General features: G+C 43.7%; 1 protein-coding gene and 3 pseudogenes across 1 annotated transcript; 1 reads left to right on the top strand and 3 right to left on the bottom strand.

Annotated features, from left to right (window-relative positions):
• Positions 1 to 1,586: 1,586 nt before the first annotated feature.
• On the bottom strand, positions 1,587 to 2,109 carry LOC127673846 (uncharacterized protein C9orf40 homolog; annotated as a pseudogene).
• A 5,211-nt stretch (positions 2,110 to 7,320) lies between these two features.
• Positions 7,321 to 9,633, top strand: LOC127673501 (nascent polypeptide-associated complex subunit alpha-like; annotated as a pseudogene).
• LOC127674188 (spastin-like) lies at positions 7,930 to 9,472 on the bottom strand (annotated as a pseudogene).
• Positions 9,634 to 17,023: 7,390 nt separating the features above from the next.
• Positions 17,024 to 21,372, bottom strand: LOC127673500 (retinoic acid early-inducible protein 1-beta-like). Its single transcript, XM_052169186.1, has 4 exons — positions 21,093 to 21,372; positions 20,615 to 20,878; positions 19,913 to 20,074; positions 17,024 to 17,169 (listed from the first exon to the last, which is right to left on the bottom strand). The coding sequence occupies exons 1-4, from the start codon at positions 21,370 to 21,372 to the stop codon at positions 17,024 to 17,026; spliced, it is 852 nt and encodes a 283-aa protein (XP_052025146.1).
• Positions 21,373 to 21,700: the final 328 nt, after the last annotated feature.

Raw genomic sequence — 21,700 nt, 5'->3', positions numbered from 1 at the left:
TGGGAGGAGAATTGGCCTTTGTGGGGAGGACCAATTCCTGGACAGAGGGGTATGAATAAGGAACCATCAAGTAAGGCCTCAGATACTGTTGACCACCATGTTTGTCTTTGTATAGAAGTGGAAACAGCGATTTGAGTGTTAACCTACAAATATTCTACAAAATCTTCCCAAGAATGAAAATATAAGGTCCCTAAAAAATTCTCAAACGAAGTTGTCCTATAGGAAATCAGAGGACCAGGAGGAGCAAGCTTAGAGAATTGTATCATTGAACTAAGAAAAGTGAGAGTCTTGGCTACTAAGGAGTGTCTCCACATAGGCAACAGAGGCCAAAGGCAGCAAATTCTAATAAGAACTATTGGGAAAGATGTCTCAGGTGGTAAAAGAACCTCTCCCAGATCATGATTTGATGGCTTGTTTCATGTCAACTTGACAGTGAAATCATCTGACAGGCGGGAGTCACCACTGAGACAATGCCTCCATAGGTTCACAGTCCTGGGCTGTGGACAAACCTGGAGGGCACTTTCTTTTTTTTTTAAAACATAAACAGTGTACTTTATTAAAAATAAAATTGTAACACAATAACTTAGTAACGACAACTGAAATAACATAACAAGATATGTAGAAAACTCATGAAGAAGCATTGCTGCAGCTCACACTAGTGATCCCCTTAAACAGTGCTAGTCTAGTGGTTCAGCCCCATCTGCACAATACAGGAATACAGAATCAGTACAAAACCCCCACAAAATATAAGAAAACAAAAACCAGTGTGTAAAGCCACCTTCAGATAATTGAATGAGATGTCTCTAGGACCAGGGCTCGACCAGAGATGGTTAAAGTACTATCAGTGTTGAGAACTACAAGTATAAAGTAATATAAACAATATAAAAACTGTCCTCAAAACAAAGTCAGTAAACTGACCAGATCATTTCTTTCACCCCAGAAAAAGGGACAAGAGACAGGCATCTGCTTCCTACTATTATTTATCCATTGTTTGGCTATATTCATTGCCTGTACTGTTTTAATAAACAGGAAATAGTGAAAGTTAAAACAGGTTACCCAAATGGAAGTTCTCACTAGTTTAAACTTATACTCTTTTAAAACAAGGTTAGCTTTCAGAAACAATCTCACATTTTAATTTTGCACAGATACTCAAGTCTCCTATTTGTTCAAGCAAGGGAAGCCAATGAGATCCAGTAGAGAGTATTAGCACAAGCTGTATAAATGTATTCCTTCCATGTACCCCAAATAAGCTTTGTGGTGCAAAGGAACATTTGACAGAACACGCGAGGAAGACCTGTGTGCTTCCTCTAAAACCGTCAAAGCCTCCTTTTCCAAGATAAGCATCTTCAAAGTCAAGAGCATGAACAAAACTTTTTTCATTAACAATGCATACACAAAGTATTTTGTCTGCAGCTGTACCATGTCCTTGACAACTCTCCAATAGGAGATTCAGTAGTAATTAGTTATTTGTCCCAAAACTCTTCCTCATCTTTCATGTTTGAAAAAAGTATCATGTCCAGTATGGAAAAGAACTTTTCCTTTAGGTCTCCTCAAATTCGGTAAATCCATTTCTTCAGATCCTTCTGTCAGGACTCCATGTCAATCTCAACTCCTTCATTCTTGTCCTCCAGGGTTTCTGCCAGGCTGTTTGCGCTCACATGTTCCAGAGCTCCAGATCAATAGTTGGTAGAGGGTTCCTCCCATCCTGGAATGTATCATGCTGCCCAATCTATACATTCTGCTGGCTATGCACCCTGTCAGCCTGCACCCTGCACCCTGTAGACTCCACCCAAAGCTTGACTGACCCACAGATTCCCCTGCTCACTGGGAGGTGGCTCTCCAGCCTCCAGGCTGCAGGCCTGCAGTTCCTGTCTGGGGTCTCCACCACTGCTTCCCTTGTGCAGACTCCCCCATGGTCCCCAAGTCCCCCTGGCCCTTGAGGGGCCGGACCTGCATTGGAGGCGGGGCCCAGAGTAGGGGATCCTATGAGAAGTTGCTGAGCAGGAGCCACTTCCAAGGCACTTGAAAAGTGAGCAGGTAATCTGCATTCCAGTTGGTCATAGGCCAGGGGTGGAGGTCTCAGGGGCAGCAGCCTGAGGGCAGAGAGCAGAGGGCAGCAAGGAGCTGGGAGCTGGGCCATCCAGAGGGCAGACAGGATATTGGGGAGCCAAGCACTTTCTTAATTAGTGGTTGTTGAGGGAGAGGGATTGAAGGAGAGGGAGAGGAGGAGGGAGAGAGGGAGAGAGGGAAGAAAAGAGAAAGGGTGGGAGGGAGGGAGAGGGAGGGAGATATTTGGCTCTTGAAGTCTCAAAGCCTACCCCCAGTGAGACAGGTCCTCCAACTTGGCCACTCCTACTCCAACAAGAACACACCTCCTCATCTTCTAAGTAGTGTCACTGCCTGATGGTTTAGTACCCAGAGAGCACTTTCTAAATGTCACAGCACTAATGTGGAAAGGTAAAGTGAAGGCAATCATAGAGAATACAGTCCAGAATTATTCTCAGTACTCATCTGAAGCTGATGTGTTGACTCTGGGGGACTCTGGAGAAGTGTACACTAAGTTGTAGGGAAAGATGGGAAACTCATTTCCTCACTGAGTACAACTGAAATGACAGAGTAGCAACTGTAAAATATTAGAGCACCAGATGAAGGTAACCACAGGAAAACTCCCCCTTGCATGAACACTAAAAGACAATGAAGCAAACAGAGTTCCCCAGTGGGAGACAGACACAGCAGTGGTCTCCATGCAGAAACTGAGTACTAAGTTCCAGGAGCATGAGCCATGACTGAAGGGCGTTCACTGAAATGCGGAGCTTCTGAGGGGACAAGGTCCATTCTCCTCCCATGATCCTCCTTGTTACCAAGAGAACATCTCAACCATAGGCCCAGGAGCACTGGTAGACCGCATAACCCACTGAAACACATGATGCTTTCTGAAAGTTTTCAAATGACAGATCCTGGAGAAATCACATGACAACAGGCTGTCTTCTAATAACCCACAAGAGGAAAGGTGAAGTCATCTTTTCAGTTTCTTTGCACTTCTGTCTGTTGGTTAGAGGTAATGGATTTTTATTTTATTTTATTTTATTTTATTTTATTTTATTTTATTTTATCTTATTTTATTTTTATTTTATTTTACTTTTCACAGAGCAGACTAACACAGAGTCCTGACGGTGGGACATCCTCTCTGGAATGAGCATTAAGCTCTGACATGCCTTTTACCCATGCACAGAAAATATTTTTTCTTTTGTTTTTGTTTATTATTCAGACATGTTTACATGGTAGTCCTGGTTGTCCTGGGACCCATGTAGACCAGACTGGCCTTAAATGCAGAGATTTGGCTGCCTCTGCTTCTCTAGTGTTGGGAGTAAAGGCTGGCACCACCACTGCCCACAAAATACTCTTTAATCATTATTTATTTCATGAATCATGTTTTGGCCTAAAAACTGGACCACTCACTCATGTGAATAGCTACATTGATGTAAAGACTTTGCTAGAGTCAAACCTTCCTTCCTGTTCACAGCTGTGCCCAGGAGGAGATCATGTGCTCAAGCCCTACCCCTGGCCCCACCCACCCCCAGAGACATCTTGGTCCCCAGAAGTTCTGACACCATCAGACTAGCAGGTGTGTACCCCTCCCCCATCCCATACCTGTCCTAACCACTCCCCACTCCTGGCTCAGAGGATGCAGGACCTCCTGCCCTGCTGGATGCACATCATCCTTCTGGTCGTTATGTGTGCCTGGAAACGGACCCTGTGTTCCAGAACCCTCACCACACCCACACCTGAGTCAGGTTGACTCCCAGGAGGTCTGCCACAGTCAGGGTCACACATCAGGGCTCCAGACCCTCCCAGACCCCGAGACAGCCTGACCCAAGGAACCCCATCCTAACCATGCTAAGAGGAAGAGGCTGGCTATGAGACAGCAAGGCCAGTTAACACCAAAGATAACCACAGGATGAGAGGCATGCTCAAGAAGATAAGCAATAGAAACCAGTGCCACTTGGCAACATCAGACCTCAATTCTTCGACCACAGCAAATCCTGAATACCCTAACACACCTGAAAGCAGGACTCTGATTTAAACATCTCATTATGATGATAGAGGACTTTAAGAAGGACATAAGTAACTCCCTTAAAGAGACACAGGAGAGCACAGGTAAACAGGTAGAAGCTTTTAAAGAGGAAACACTAAATCCCTTAAGGAAATACCGGAAAACATAATCAAATAGGTGAAGGAATTGAACAAAACCATCTAGGATCTAAAAGGGAAAATAAAAACAATAAAGAAATCACAGAAGAAGATAACCCATTCTCACCATGGGCAGATCATGGAAACAGAAACTAAACAGAGACATCGTGAACAGAAGTTATGAGCCAAATATATTTAACAGATATATACTGAACATTTCACCCCAAACCAAAGAATATACTTTTTTCTCACACCTCATGGTTCCTTCTCCAAAAGTGACCATATACACACAAAACAAGTTTCAACAGACAGATGAATATTGAATTAATCCCATGCATTCTATTAGATGACCATGGAATAAGGCTGTTCTTCAATAATAACGAAAAAAACAGAAAGCCCACATACTCATGGAAGCTGATCAACTCCCTGCTCACATACTTGGTCATGGAAGAGATGAAGAAAGAAGTTAGAATCCAACCAAAATTAAGGCATAACATACCCAAACTTATGGAAATCTCATAGTTCTCAGTGCCTCCATAAAATAATTGGAGAGATCCTACACTAGCAGCTTAACAGCACATCTGAAAGCTCTTGAACAAAAAGAAGCAAATAGACCCAAGAGGGATAGACTGCAGGAGATAATCAAACTCAGGGCTGAAATCAACCAAGTAGCAACAAAGAGAACAAAGAGATGAACGACAAATTAACAAAACCAGGAGATGGTTCTTTGAGAAAAATCAGAAGTACATAAGTCTTTAGCCAAACTAAGTACAGGGCACAGAGACAGTATTCACATTAACAAACGCAGAAATGAAAAGGGAGATATAACAACAGAACCTGAGGAAATTGAAAATATCATCAGATCCTACTAGAAAAGCTTATACTCAATAAAACAGGAAAATGTACATCTAATGGATGATTTTCTAGACAGATACCAGGTACTAACGTTGAACCCTAAGGAAATAGAAGCATTCATTAAAATTCTCCTAACCAAAAAAGTCCAGAGCCAGATGGCTTTAGTGCAGAATTCTATCAGACCTTCAAAGAAGACCTAATACCAACACTTCTCAAACTATTCCACAAAATAGAACCAAAAGTAACACTATCTAATTCATTCTTTGAAGTCACAGTTTCATTGATATCTAAAACACAAAAAGACCCAACAAAGGAAGAGAACTTCAGACCAATTTCATTTATAAATATTGATGAAAAAATACTCAATAAAATTTTTGCAAATTGAGTCGAAGAACATATCAAAATGGTAATTTATCACCATGAATCAGGCCCCATTCCAGGAATGCAAGGATGATTCAATGTATGGAAAACCATGTACATAATCCACTATATAACCAAACGCAAAGAAAAAAAACTACATGATCATCTCATTAGAAGCTGAAAAAAATCTTTGACAAAATACAACCCTCTTTTTTGTTTAAAGTCTTGGAAAGAATAGGAACTCAAGGCACATTCCTAAACATAATAAGGGTATACACAGTAAACTTGTGGCCAACACTAAACTAAATGGAGAGAAACTTGAAGCAATTCTACTAAGATCAGGGGCTAGACAGGGCTGCCCACTCGCTCCCTATGTATTCAATAAAGTACTTGAAGTTCTAACCAGAGCAATTAGACAACAAAAGGAGGTCAAAGACATAAAAATTGGGAAGGAAGAAGTCAAATTATGACTATTTGCAGATGATATGATAGTATGCTTAAGCAATTCCAAAAACACTTCACCAAGCTTACAGGGACTCCGTCATATGATCATGGAGAACTATCAATCCTTATTATTTAAACATTACCTTCAACAGTAAACAGAGCTCAACACAGAATCTAATGTTAATTTGGAAAACCCAAGCAACTTCTATCTGAACAAGAGCAAACCTCCTGGTGAGGTATGAACCTGCACCCCCAGCACACAGGAGACACAGGCGTGAAGGTCAGTTTAAGGGAGTTATAGGCTACCCATTGAGTTCCAGGCCTGCTTAGAAACCCACATGAAAAGACAGTAACAGAATGGCCTACAATATACCTGGTTCACACAGCATCCCAGAAAACGCTCTGTGACAGTAGCTGAACCACCAACCTGATGAATAAAGGTGCTTCTCTACAGTGATGGACTGTCACGCAGTCATACCTTTGACTCTGAATTTTAGGTTAACTTCATTTTGTATCTTTTAGACATTTAAAAAGTGTGTTAACCACCTAATACCTGTCCTGAAAGAGTCATGAATTAGCCATGATTTTAAAGGTTCTTCTATGTAAACACTGAGCTGAAGCCCATCCTAATACATACGTAGTGAGGATGCTATCGTCCTCTCTTATATGAAAGCGGTGCAGCTAAATTCTTACCGAAATGTAAGGGTACCCACATTTGTTAAAGAAAAATTACTTAGGTTCAAAGCACACAATGAACTTCAAATCAGAAATGTCTTACCTCCTAATATGTCCCTTCCCCCACCCTGGTGACTCAACTTGTAAGTTAAAATTCACTCTCTAAAATATTAGAATAACTTCAACAAAAATGAATTCCAGATGGGGTAAGTTAAGTCTACCGTGTATTTCTGGCATATTAGAAAAATATACTGCAGGGCTCACGAGGACTGATGCAGATGTTACACAGACAGAGTGACTCAGACTTTGCAACCTCAGTTGTGCCAGATTTTTTTCTTGCTGTTGCTATTAAGTTGCTTTCTAAATTATTTTATTGCAAGGCAATAAAATGTGAATTTTATTACATTCAAAATGTAACAAAAACAAAATGTGAAAAGAACACATTAAGTGTTTAATGTTTGTATATCTAGGTGGACAAAAGGCTCAGTACAGCTCTCTTACTGCAAATGGGAAGATTTCCGTTTGGCACTCTGGAGTTGGTAAGGAAGTAGGAAAGAACTCACAACCCTTGGTGCTGCAACCATAGGGTGCTAAGGGACAAGAAACAGAAAATAGACTGCTGCAAGGCAAAGGCTCGGAGACAGACAACAGAGGGCTCTGTGCGTCTTCTGCAGCCCACTGTCTCTGCAATACTTTCATCTGGACACAATGTACACATTATTATATATGTGATGATTATTATCAGTGACGAACGAGAATCTGCTTTTGCTGTGCTCTAATCTAACAGTGCCCACCATGTTCTCTGCACAAAATGCCAGTGAAGCCACTGTAACTGTCCCTGCTACAGACAGAGCAGGAGTGGCCACAGCCTCAGGCTGAGACAGGGTCAGGACAGAGTCTGACAGTGAAGAGTCAGTGCCAGAGCTTGAGGAACAGGATTCCACCCAGACAGCCACAGGACCAGCCCAGCTGGCAGCTGCAGCTGAAATCCACGAAGAACCTGCTGGTAAAGCCAAGCAGAGTCCCAGGAGGAGAAGGGGAGGAAGGCTGTGTCCAAACTTGGTCAAGAGCCCAGCTTCAGATATCTACACAGTGTGTCAGGAAGGCAAGACTGAAGATTTGTCTCAGCAAGCACAGTTAGCCCTGCTGAGAATTTCAAAGTTCGAGGGGAAGCTGTTTCAAACATTCACGAAAACACTCAGACTCCAAGTGTCCAAGAGGAGAGTGAAGAAGGAAAGGGTGATGAAACTGGTGTGGAAGTCATCGACATAGAATTGTCAAGGACATCCTCCCCCAGTTTTGCGCCCTTTTTGGTTTTTGAAAAGTGGAACTACAGCTTGGTTTAAAATGTGTACTGTTTTTATCATTAATAAAGTTGTGACTTCTTGTTGGATAGAAAAAAAATTCCGTTTTTAGTCGTCTACTAGTGTCCTGCTCCCCTTCTCTTCTTTCACACAAGAATATCAACTTCATCTCTAAAAATTATAGATGGTTGAAGTTCTCCAGCCACAGCAAAAAGAGCTCTCACTCATTTCTCTCCTTCTCCCACATATTTTGAAGTTAAACTTGCAGCACTTATATTGAAAAAGGTCGCATTAGATTCTGCAGCTACTGCTTTAGGCAGCACTGTTTTCCACTTCCTGGAGGGCAGAAGAGTACCAAGCCTTAACATGGGGTTCTGAGCCCTGTGAACAACTCAGCCTGCAGAGAAGGAAGGACAGAGGAGGAAGAATCACAATCTCTTGCAGCACTTGTTTTGCCAGTTCCTGAGGACCAGCTAGAGCATCAAATTTTACAGCTGTTCGATTGTCAACGAATTCATTCATTAGGAGGTTAGCAAGATTGCTGATCACATTCATAAAATTTTTCAAGTCTTTCTTTTCCTGAAATGCACTTCAGGGTGTAGAAGGTGTGTTGGATCTGTTTGGTTTTGGAGTACTCTTATGTGTGGGAGCTGCAGGTCCAGGTCCTGGTCCTGCTCCAGAAACCATGGATAAAGACTGCAACCAGGCGCCCTGTGGGCACCAGAAAACCCTGTGGATCCACTTTTCAGGCAGGTTTTTGATCAAGACAATGCATTACTAGCATGTGTTAAGGGGTCTTTCCTCTTCAGAGCTGCTCCACTATCTGACTGGACTTGTCCATTGCAGCAAGTCAGGTTAGTACTCTCATTATAGATGTCGTTTTGGACTTCGAAAATGGCAAAACTGGTTGCAGCTTCTTTAGAAGTTGTAAACGGTCCTTGGATATAACTAAATTAGCTATCATTTTGACTTAAAGGCGTCTAGCTCTTTTACACTGTTCGCCTTGGCAGTAACTATAACCGCAATTCCTTTTCCTAGTTCTTCGGTTCCTTTCTTATACCACTCCACAGCTTGTTCCTTCTGTCTTTTCTTTCCTCTTTGATGAGTAGTGCCATAGAGATGTTCCGGAAGCACTGCTTGTGGAAGATGGGGAAACTCTTGGTGCTGGGAGTGAGGGCGAGGCTGATGCAGGCCAGGTCTAGCAGCTCCTCTCAGTGGCTAGGAGTGTGCTGGAGAAGCTCCGTGAGAGCCACAGGAAGAGGGCAGCAGATGGCTGGCCTGCAGCACAGCAGCACAGCAGGGCAAAGCCGGTGAACAGCAGGTGAGTTCCGCTTGCTAGGCGGGACCTCGGAGGGGGCGTGGTCTTGTGGGCCTGGAGCTTGCTCCGCCTGAACTTTACTTCTTCCTTTGACAGCGGGAAAACTCATTCACAGCTCCTACTGTCTCTGGCTGGGCAACCCGCTCCGGCTCCGGCTCCCGATCCTGGCCGACCAAAGGCGACCAAGGGGTGGTGGCGGCCACTGTGGAGCCCGGGGCCACGGAGTTGCTCGCGCTCCAGCGGAGCCCCGGAGCCTGGCACCTGCACAGGCTGCTTGCCGCCCAATTCTTTCTCCCTCCCGGGGGTGGTACTGAGGAATTCTCATTCTCTCCACAGCTCTGGCCACACTGCTGGGTCTCAGGAAGGATCATGGCAAAGGCAGCAACCACCAAGTGTTATCTTTTCCTTCTTCTGCTGAATTCTTTGGGGACCGCGCTGTCAACTGGTGAGTTCCTAGGGTTTACATGGAGGGGGTTGGGGCACTGAACACGGACTGGCTAAGTCAGGGAATTCTTGCAGTCCTGGGCTACCAGGAAACTTTTGGGCTTCTCCTCCCCTTAACCCTGATTCTGCCTGGCTCTACCCCACCCAGGCTGCAGTGCATAGAAGAAGTTATGAAAAAAGTTATGGCGGTAGGGCGGGGGAGGGGCTACAGGGATGAAGATCACAGCAGGCAGAAGGGAGTTCTTGGTGATGCCCTCAGCACCACTGGGGTCCTGAGGAAGTTTAAATCCCATTCTCCAGGACTGCATGTGCTGGGCACAGTGGCAGTGCTCTCCTCCAGGAGAAAGGGCTGCACCCGAGGGAGGCTGTGCTCTTTCCCACTTTCCTGTTCACCATTTTGTGGAACTTCTGCAGATCCAGGGACAGCACAGCCACACCACCCACCTTCCCATTCCCTGCCCCCTTTTTCTTTCCCTTCTTTTTGTGGGTTCTTTTGTTTTAAGGCAAGGCTTCAGTCCATTGCCCACCCTATAGCATCTGAACCAATCCCTGCTCTCCTTTGCTACCAAGGGCTGGGATTACAGGTGTGGACACCAGGCTCAGCTTCAGTGCATTCTCCCCAGAGAATTCTGGCAGTTTGCTGACCACCGACAGCCCCGCGTGTCCAAAGCATGATGAGAAAGCTGAGGTTATAAAGGACCTGCTCACAGCCCTGAGAACTGACTTGACCCCAGGACCTCCTCCTGTGAAAGAGCTGGGCTTGGTGCTGTGTGCTTTCATGGTCAGGACTAGGCAGTGTGATGCAGCAGCAGCCCTGGCCTCTGGCAAGAATGTCTAGCCTACTTGATGAGTCCCAAGCATCTTAGAGAGCCTGTCTAAGCAGCACTACTGCGCACTTTCCTGAGACACTGTAACAATGTGTCCCTTACTAAACGCTGGAGGTCTGAGTGTAAATGCTTCCTTCTGAGACATTTGATGTCATCATGATCATTGTTTTCTGTCATAGCAAGTTTATTATTTTACATGAATAGTTTGTTTTTTTTAAATCCCATCATTATATCAATCAGGAAACAGAGAAGTGGTGTAAGAGTTCCAGTACCATCTAGGAGCAGCTGGAATTGATTGCCTGAATAGCAGAGGTTTATTTACATCTTACTTTTGGATGTAGGCTATTTGTGGAAGTTTAAAGAATCAGACCTTTCTATACTTAACATTTTTAAACTTGCAATGTTCTTCAAATGTAATTAATAATAAATTGATAATTTAATACTTAGGGATACATAAAAGATTCTGAACTTTGCTGCTTTCGTGCTCAAGATTTTCTTTTATGAAATCAAAGCTGTTATAAACGGATTGGAAAGCTGCAGAAGTATTTAAACACTCACACTAAGAACTTTTATTAGTGTTTGAATGTCCCCCACCGCTTCCTTTCTAAACTCAAAATGTTTCTAAACCCAGTAGGTTATTAAAAATCCTTTGTGCCCCTTATTTTCTTTCCTCCCTGGCTTGCCATTGCTTACACAACACAGACCATGTAGTTCCAGGTAGGGGAAAATGTTCAGCTCTTCTATGCAGATAATTCAGTAGCCCCCTTCTGTCATGTGCTCTGCTCTTCCTCTTTCTAATTTATCATGTCTACCTTTGCATTCTGTCTCATACTTACCTGAGTTCCAGGTAGGGGAAAATGTCGAGCTCCATTTGGTCTGCACTCTGTGGACTCAGGCTGATTAGATGCATGCACTATGACAAGACCCTTGCTGAAGCAAGACACATAGACGACAAGTGATGAAGTGACGGAGACAGAGCTTGGCTTGCTGGTACAGCCAGCTGTGCAACCCTGTGGGTCTCAACTCTTCACTGATCTTCCCTTCCCCGAGAGACACACTGTCAAGAACTGTTTTCCTGGTGCCTCTACAGGTCCCTCCTGCTGACTTGAGCCAAGGCTGGGACCTGGCTGTCTCTGCTAGATTGTGTCACCGCTGCTGATTCCGGTTTGCTATCCCAGCTCTATCAAACTGGACTGCTGGTGTATCTGTAAATTGTGTGTGAGTGTATCGAACTGCAGCTGCTAACCTGTGAACTCAACTGCTGATCTCCACACAACACAAATGAGAGCTGCATTAGGGAACCTTCCTAAACAGGGCTACTTTCCTGTATCCTTTCTCTTCCACTACCTCTGGTAGGTGGTATGCTACAAGAGAGGTTAAAATGTTTAAGAACTATGTTTAAAAATAAAGTTTAAAAGAAAATAAAGTTACAGTCAGGAGCCTCAGCCCGCTCCTTCTATTCACCTCTTGCCTTCTTCTCTGCATTGCTTCTTGCCCCCTTCTCATGATAGAGTCACACCAGGCAGCAACTTTCATAAAAGAGATTTATTTGCAGGGTCCAGGGTATGGAGGAACAATCCAGGAGTGTTTGCCTTTGCTCCTGGGAGGGAGTGGACAGTGGGGTAGGACCAAGGAAAGGACATATATACGGTTTCTTGGGGACAGAGCTTTCTAGTTTGGAGGTGTCCGGGGTGAACTGGTGAGATTTTAAGTCTTGATCTTGGAGGAGGCTCAGGGATTCATGGGTTTTCCTACTCAGGAATTGTTTGTTGCCTTTTGTTCAGACTTTTGACCTAAAATGAGCATAGTCTGGGTACAGTCCTGTTGAGGGGCTAGAGATAATGTGTATGGCCCTTATAGAGGCTAGAGGGCCCTGGACAATTAGGGAGGTCAGAGGGAGGTTCTGGCTGCTGGAGCGCCTCAGAAGGGGCCTGAGCACTTTCTTACCTTAAAGGCTTACAAAGTATACAAAGTACTAAAAGTTTACAATGTACACAAAGCTTACAAAGGGAGTCCACTCCAGGGAAAGCCACTTGAGTGGCAAAATAGCCAACAACTTCCATGTCTTCCTTCAAAGGGTAAGAGACACCGGATTCTGAAGACAAACGTGAATGACCATGGTCAGGCTGACACAGTGACCCCAGATTTAGCTTACCCACACTCTTATGTGGTACTACTCTGTTTATGAACTTTTTGTAAGGAAGAAAGAAGGAAAGTCATGAATCAATTATCTTTCGAATAAATCTGTAGAGACACCAGGGAGATGTATTATGTCAATTTTGACGAATCTCAACTTGAAGCCAGGTGGTATCTGATAAAATTCTTAGCTTTGGGGTTGGTGGAATTTTGAGGGTCTCTTCATGCATCTTAAGAACATATCTAATAGTAACAAAAATGTTAGATCACAAGAGGACATAGGCAATAAACAGTTCCTAAGGGAACCAAAGACAGTCTAAGGAAATATGTCTGGGGACCTGTGTCATTCCAGCATCTCATATTACTGAGGATTGCTCAGTAAATTAGCTTTTGTGGGTGCATGGCTTTCTAGGAACTCAGGTTCACGCAGGCAGGGTTTTTCTGTCTTTTTGCATCCTGGCCCAGGTCTTTGCCTGTGTCTTTGATTTTATATAACTGTTCTCCATCTATAGATAGTTGTGATGTGGTATCTTTACATGATAATGTCCCTCAAATGATTTAGCAAATTGGCTGATAAGTAAGCAAGAGAATAGGTGAGCTTAATTCAAAAGTCTTTTAATTCATAAGCTACAAGCAAATATAACACACTTGATTGTTTTCAATTTGTGAGAAAGAAAGGAAAAATCAGCATTATACAACCACTATGCCACCAGGTCTTGAACCTATGTGTGAAAAAGCACAGTAAGCGATGACAACAGAACACTTGATCATATTGTGAATCTAAGCCAGATTTGTAAATTGGGACAAAACATGGGGAGGTTTGCTGTGTTCAGGGTTTTAATCCTCTAGGAAACCTAAATTACAGCAGCAACTTAATAAAGAAAGGAAGGAGTCCTCACCCCACCCCCACCCCCCAAAAAATCCTAATGTCAGGAAGCATTTCTGATGAATAGAATAGAACTTGTTGATAGGAAAGGTTTGTAGGATAAAGTAATTTCACCCTAACGGATTTCTAAAGGACTGTAAAGAAGCAAAAGGTTCTGTAAGTTTGTGGCTATTAATTGAAAACTGTATGGTTTAAAAAGTAAAACTTATTTAATTACATGTATGGTTTGTCAGGATTATTGCTTGTAATTACTTCTGAGTTTCTCCAGCATTCACTTCACAACAATGGAGTCTTGTCATAGTGAAGATGGATTTAGAATCTGTTTTGTCCATATTTATTCATTACAAGTGTCTAATCTTTTCATGTTGTGACACAAAGTGATCTCCTAACTCATGCTTGCAGACTATACAATCCAGTACTGCAAAATATATTTGCAAAACTGCCTCAAAATACTTTTTGGAAGTTTCTGTATTTGATTTGGCCACATTCACAGGTGTCTTGCAGTGTGACTGTGAAGGTTATGCAACAGACTAAAACCACTATTTCTTCTTCAAGACTGGTGTGTCTGAATTTCTGAGTTTTCAATAACTACAACTAAAGGCCTAAAGCAATGAGGAACAAGGGCTGGGCTGAAATCCAGGGTTTCCCCCTTCACTTCCAGGTTGGTTTTCTCAGCAGAGAGGACAGTGGCATAGCTCTAAAAGGACAGGACAGCTTCAGAGAGGATATGAAGACCCCAGCGTTCCAGTTTTGGTTCATTTCACAGAGAAATAACCTTGTCCAGAATAGAATCAGTAAAGGAAAACTAAAGACAAGGATTCCCTGAAACCCTCCTACACCCCTGAAAGTAATTGCTAAGGAGATATAACTGCCAACAACACAAGGAAGCTGGTGCCATCTACATAGTCTTAAAAACCCACCCCAAAAATATAGGTACAGATAATATAAACTTAAAACCTACCAGCTGCAACCAGGATTCTTGTCAGGACCTGGTTCAACTGGGAGAACTGATGCACCTAACTCCCTCCACATTCTAATTAATTTCATCCGTGACCCTGACTGATTCTCAATTCTAAATCTACCAACCCTTCTGATGTCTATACAGCAGACTTTTCCTCCATATCCACCCCTCCCTAGATGCAGAGACCCTTGTGTGTCAGTAATGATTGAGACAGATGTTCAAGGCTGTCACTGAATACTAGGAGAAGTACAGCTCACACTCTGACTCCACAGTTGCAGGATATTCTCCAGTTATTACACCCAGGTCTTAAATTTCTCCTAAATTTCTTCCATAAGATGCAAGGCCATGGGAGATGTCTCAGTTCCTGTCAGGTCTTACTCATCCCTCCAACTGCAGTCATGATAAGGCCAGTCACTGTGGGATCATCTGAGGGAAGAGCTCTTCACCTGCAAAGTTTTTACGGGTTCCTGGGAGTGTTGGGGAGACATTTACTCATTCTTTCAGGGACAATTCATCATTCTTGCTCACAACCTATTTCTGGATTTAAACCTGCGGTGACTCTGACTGCTCTCACTTACTCTTGCAGAAGTACTTATATGCTCTAGATTAGAAGCCACTAAGATGGAGATAGCATTGTCATAGGGCTTTCTATCACTACCATCCACACCAACACCGATCTGTTGGCACCAAGGAACACTTGACCTCTCAGTGATATTAAGTCTGACCTCCAACCTCATGCAACAACTCCCCTTCCCCTCTCCAAAATGAAGCCCAATCCCTTCCTAAGTTTTATGGACTTATGACCCTATGAGCTCAGCATCCCCACACAGGGCTCTCAATATTCATTCTCAGCAACAGAGCCCTCCCAAGAGGAAAGCTTCTGCATCATTTATCCACGACATGATCTGACCATCTCTCAGGGCAGCAATACAGACACAAAGAGTCCCTCCCTTATGAATAAAATCAAAATATTCTCCTTTAATAACCAGAGTCTAATGCTTAGACTCTAAATCAGTTCCTCCTGACACCTCACACAATTAGAAGGCGAATCCTAACCAACCCTAGAACCAAAGGTCAATGGTTGAATGATGGTTGTTTGAAATTTATTGTCTAAGAAGACATGCCTTGTTACCTTCTTATCTATTCAAATACAAACAGAAAAATGGCCCAAAAGACAAGGCCAGGAAATATCTCATAACCAGTATTTAAAAAACCCCATTTCCTCTCAGGAACATCACCTCTGGAGAAGTCACTAGCTGTGTTTTGCTACGCAGTGTGTATCTTTTGTGTGTGTGTGCATACACATGTGTGTATATACATAATACTCATACTATGGAGACTACCTTTGGGTGTCACTCCTCAGGACACCAAGTACATTGTGTTTTGAGTCAATCTATACTGAAACTCTCCAGCTCAATTACTTTGGCTGATGAAGAAGCCCCAGAGATGCACTTCTCTCTCTCTGCCCCCTGCACTGCACTGCAAGCTTGTGCCCCCACAGTGTGCATGGGTTCTGAGGAGGGAACTCAGGTCCTCAAGCTTGTGAGGGGCAAGCACTATGGCTGAGTTGGCTCCTTGTACCTTATTCCTCACTGAAATGTCCGTATCCTTTTCGGCCACTGAATGTAACATTTTTATGTCCAGGCCAGGCCCCTTTGTAGTTCCCAGAATGTCAGAGCCATCAAGTCTAAGCCTGTTAGCATCATTTGTGGTCCTGTGGGTCCCTAGAGGCAACACTCAGGATTTACCTTTTCTTAGTCTGTTACTCATGTTTCTTACCAAGCTACCAATTGTCTTAGTTTTCTTTCACACACAATAATTCATACTATACTATAATAATATAGCCATCATATATATAAACGATGTGTGATCTGAGGTTTGCTCACGTTTCCTGCTTTATGATGTAATTTTCCTAACCCACTCTCCCTGAGAGAATGATGGAAGGCTCCGCTGTTCCTAACACCTTTGTCAGATCTCACCCTGAACAGTGTGAGGTTACACTGTGGTGTGCGGCAGGCGTTGGGTCAGCACAGCAAGCTTAGATTCTGTTGGCCAGAGATCCTGGGGTCCTGCACCTCACCTCTGCAGCTCACTCGGTCCTGAACCGAGGTGAGGGTTTGGTAGGGATGCTGAATTTTCTTTCTATCATTAGACATTGTATTTGTTTGAACAAAAATGGTGTATTTCCAATTTCTTTGCCAATGGCCTGTTTATTCACTGGATGGTTATAATACTGTGAGCGAAATCCTGAGTTAGTGAGCTATGCCAGAAAAAGAGATGCTCACAAGTATGTCTTCATTTACCAACTCCATCCAATTCACTGCTGTAATTGCCACGTTGTCCTGATCACCTCTGACAACTGGTCAACACCTTGCCCTGTTACTCCAGTCTTAAATACTATAGAAACTCTCAGATCACACATTGCACACCACACAGTTATCTTATGTACTTAAATTACAAAATGGCATTAAAGAGTGAGTGAGTTGCCATTAGAGTTCACGGAGACCAGACTGGAGGTGGAGACAGAGGATCCTAGTCCCACAGACAGGCTCCATGCAGGTGGTTAGAGAGCTGCTAAGGAAGGTAGTGGAGAGCTGCAGGGCTGCAGGGCTGCACCAGGCCTCAGGACTGAGTGAACTGCAGAGGAGAGGTGCGGGACCCCAGGATCCAGCAGGTGAGGTGCAGACCCACATTAGCATGGAGCAGCAGATGAACTGTCAGCCAGTAATTCAAGCAGGCGGCATTAGCAGTATGGGTGGAGCTGAAGCCTGAAGATTTTCAGGAGTTTTCTGCGAGCAGGCTCCTGACCACACAAATAGCCAGATGACAAGTGTGTAGGGGCCATAATCATGGCAGGGGACTTCACCTCTCTAGGGGTCCAGGTGGGGGTGAGATAAATCCTCAGACCTGCTTCTCTGAGATGATCTGAGATGCACAGGTGTTCACTGCTTTCAACATACTTTGATAAATGAATAGGTGACATATTTTTACCTTTAGGATTAAGTTAATTACCAGACGTTGCATCATAGATGGTCCTGGGCCAGCACGTGTCTGTGGGAAAAGTGAAGTGTCATGTCACCCAGCTTCTGCTTTACACTCAGAAGGCAGTCAACTTCTCCTTGTGAGGTGAAGTCACCCATGACAAGGCCCTGTTTTGTACAGTGATGAATAATTCAGAGCTAGGCCCGGCTTAGTCTCCACAACACTACCACCCAAGGATAAGAAAGAAAAAGGCACAAACAGCCTAGTGCACTCTGATGCCCTGGGGTGTGAGGCTCTGACACCCATCAGTCTCATGGGTTCCCACCAGCCTGGTCTGAAGTCAACAGAGTAGATTTCAGAGATGCCACCAGAAATACGTTTCCTTCTTTCCCTGAAGATGCGCAGGTGTCCAAGAATCACCCAACACAGCTTTTGATAAGGACTGCAGATCAGACTACAGAGGAAGAGGAGCAGCAGGAAGCACGTGTGATACAAAGAGGTGTGGATTACAGTGTGCTCCTCAGCACCCAGCTGCTCACCCCACGCTACATCCTTTCTCAGACACTCCCCCACATCACAGACCATGGCACTCAGCTGCCCAATCTTTTCCTCTTTCGTTTTTCTTTCTAGAGTTTTTTTTTCCATGACAAGCTTAGGTAAGATGTGGCTTCAGACGACTCTAGAGCTATAAGTCTAACACAACAAAAGCTGTGAATTAAAAATGAAACCAAAAAACCAGGAAACGTGAAAATATCAGCAAAGACAAAAGGCCAGCAAAATATAACTGTGTTTCTGTCTTTGCTGGCCTTTTAGCTCTTCTTTTCTTTGTTTTGTTTTGTTTTGTTTTGTTTTGTTTTGTTTTAAAAGACAACTTTTCTTTTTATCCTCCAACCTGTCCCTAAGATTTGAATGTAATGGACAACAGGCTTGGATTCCTCTGGTAATCCTCCTGCTACAGCTTTCCACATACTGGAATTGTAGGTCTGCAAAAGTAAAGTAAACAGGTTGATTTAAAACCCTCTATGCAATAATAATTCTTAAAAATAATTATATTGACTTAAATATCGGATATATCACCTGACATTAGATGTATCAACCTGTGCTCATAGGGAAAACTTTAGAACATAGTAAACTTTGGCAATCTTTATCACAGATCTGTATTTTGACTCTAGACTCTGTATGTCATAAGCTATCAATGACAACAGTGGGCTCCCAGGTCACTTTACCTGCATAGACACAGGTGACTCCAACTTCAGATACAGATGTCATAGTTCCACATGCTCTGAATAGTGACTACGCAGAGTGACGAAGTTAAATGAGTGAATTTTGTTGTTTTCTTTGATCTTTGGACAACATGAGACTATGTAGCCCAGGCTGACCTTGAACTTGATAATCCTTCTTTATCAGCCTCCTGAGTCCTGGGATTGGAGGACTATCCCACAATGCCAACTCCTTGAATAATCTGCTCATTCTGATCATTTTGTCCTGAGGGCTGTCCTAAGCCAGTAGCTACTCATGTACAGATTTGACCTTAGGTATAAGAAGTTTTACACTGGATCATGCCATCGGTGAAATGCAAACAAGACTTTAATCAGGGCCCTTTGGTTCCATGAAGGGATGATTGACAGGCCTGCTCTTAGTGCAGGGACCATGCGAGTTCTCAAAGCTGCTGAGAGGTCAAAAGGCAGAGCAGTGAGGCCGTGGCTGAAATCAGTGTTCTCCAACATCCATGCTTTCCTATGCCGTGAGGTATTGCCTACATCTTGGATGGGGTGATATGAACGTTTGGTCCAGTAAATGCTTTGACCTGCATGCCTTGGACTCTTCCTCCTGGGACAACATTTTGGTGGTCTGGTTGGGAACCTCTCCTCTTGTCTCCTTTGGCCCATCGTTCCTCTGTGCCTGTGGCAGTTGATGCAACAGGCCCTGAGCAGCTGAAGATTTCTGTCTGGGAAGGGTTTGAAGTGAGAGCCTGACAGTAGTTCTGAAAATGATTAGCCCTTGATCCCACCAGAGAAGTCTGAAAGTCACTTCTTAGCTTGTGCCCTGACATGTCATGACCCCTGACTAACAAAGGTGATTAGAGCTCCAGGTCCCCAAACGTCCTCTGAGACAGAACCATATCTAGGTTCGACAGCCATTATTGCATGTAGCACGGAGGGTAGTAAGAGAAAGTTAATGAGTAGTCCTAATTGGCTGTGTGAAAGAACCTTTGCAATTATTCTGGGGATGAATATAGGCTCAGTGTCCCTGCATGGGTCATGATAGGAGTATGTGCAAGAAAGGATCTCACAAGCTTGTTTCAGTCCATTCTCATGGTCTGAGCAGAAGATAGTTTATTGAACTAGAAGGCAGACACTCAACAGATCGGTTTTAGTTGCTAGAAAGATGCTCAGTGGGTAACTGGCACTTGCTATGCTAACATGGGGAGCTGAATTCCCATCCCTAGTACCCAGTGGGACACCTATTGCCAGTCCTCTGTAGAACAATCCTACCAAGAACCAAAAGAAAACTCAGCCTGGTCCTTACCTCCTTGGGTACAACATTTCTTCTTGACATATAGGCAAATGCAGATAATAAAGAATATGAGTCCCACAGGGATAAATACTTCCTTATAAGGAAAGTGCCCTGTAGGTGGAAGCTGGGTGGGTGATGTAACCTGGGTGATATCAGGGGACCTTGGTGTTGACCCTTTTAAAAAAAGATAGGAAAGTTTCAGGTAAATTTTAAAACACATCATCTCCCCCAGGCAGCCATGAGGGACTCAAATATAAGAATTATTTTACAAAGTACTGAGTAGAGAGAGAAGTGGGAGTTGTATTTATGATGTCTTGACACAGCTTATTTCATTACAAAGAAAAGTTAAGTCTATCAAGCCATCACCAAATTTGACAAATGTACTCTGGATATCACTTTCTGGATGGTGAGGAAATTCATGATGTTTAATTGTACCAGAGTAAGATAACAAATGCTTTAGGAATGATGGTGGAGCTGGTGGGAGGACAGCTCTACCTGAGGATGAGAAGGCTGGAAGTGTACAGTGATGCACACAGGCTTGGGGCTCATTAGCAGGCCATGTAGAGCCTGGACCACTGGTTCACAGGGAATGAGAGGGGAGGAGGAGTCCCTGTGATCATCACTGTCTTTCCAGACAGGAACACTACCCAGGTATGACTCACTCAGGCTACCAAATTAGATGAACTGCCTCCTGATAATCGAGGTAATACCTACTTGGCTTTTCCTTGTGCTGCTTGAAGAATTCATTGAGTTTCTGACTGCCTTCTGCTATGGAGAAAGTCAGATGTCTCGTTAAATCCTCATCACCTTTCGATTTATACGTGATATCCCCTGACACAGCATTAGTCGGTCTCCAGCTCGTAGTCACTGTGTCCAAGGTGAAGAAATACTTTTCACTAATGTTGAATTGCCAGCATGCACTAAGGATTAGTCCGTGGCTGTGCTGAGAAAGCATGGTGGCCTGTAAAGTGGGGTAACCTGCAAGTCACAGACAAAACCATTATTCTTCACCTCCCATCTACCCATCACCTCCTCCAAGGTCAAGTCCTTCTCTACATATACCCTGTGCCTGCAAGGTTGGGCCAGTGCTCAGCTCCTTCATACAAATACACTCACCATCACATTCCCATATGCCCTTTCCCCTTCCTCTATTGTCAGTGTCTCTGCCTCTGAACTCTTATCCCACACTTACCAAGACTCTTCTCCACCTTGTTCCTTAACTCCTGGCACAAATTTTCCAGATGTTCTGTCAAACATGACCGCACTTCAGTGGCATTTGCCATCTTCCCCAGGTTACCTAAAGGTGTGGCCTTGTTTTTGTTATCAAACTGAAGGAAAAGTATTTCATCCACTGAGCACTGTGCTACACACCAGAGATGTTCTTCTGTCTTGATGATCAAGTTGCAACTAAGAGAGTATGTATCTGTGAGAGAAGTATGCAGGTAAGTTCCACAGTGTGAGCAGAAAGTCATAGGACTCCTGTTTCCGTGATGCCAAGTACTCTTCTGAAGGGCAAATGTCAGAGAAGCAGACTCTAGTTAAGAAGCCCCGCAGCTCTTCACCCTCTTTTCTATGTAATCATTGACTGTCTCAGCTTAGGCAGACCCCTCAGATGCATACCATGATACCGTGAGGACTTATTTCAAAAGTACTTTTAGTGACTTTCATCAAGTACTGTAGTATAAAATATGTCAGACAGCATCCATGTTCCTGGGGATGGAAATCTAGATGAACACACAGGGGAAAGGGAGGCATCATAGGACACATGGAGCATTCAACATGGACCTGGTGTTCAGGAAA

The sequence above is a fragment of the Apodemus sylvaticus genome, chromosome 23, assembly GCF_947179515.1.
Source record: "Apodemus sylvaticus chromosome 23, mApoSyl1.1, whole genome shotgun sequence".
In the NCBI taxonomy this organism is placed as follows: domain Eukaryota; kingdom Metazoa; phylum Chordata; class Mammalia; order Rodentia; family Muridae; genus Apodemus; species Apodemus sylvaticus.
This window is presented reverse-complemented; position numbering and strand designations above follow the sequence as displayed.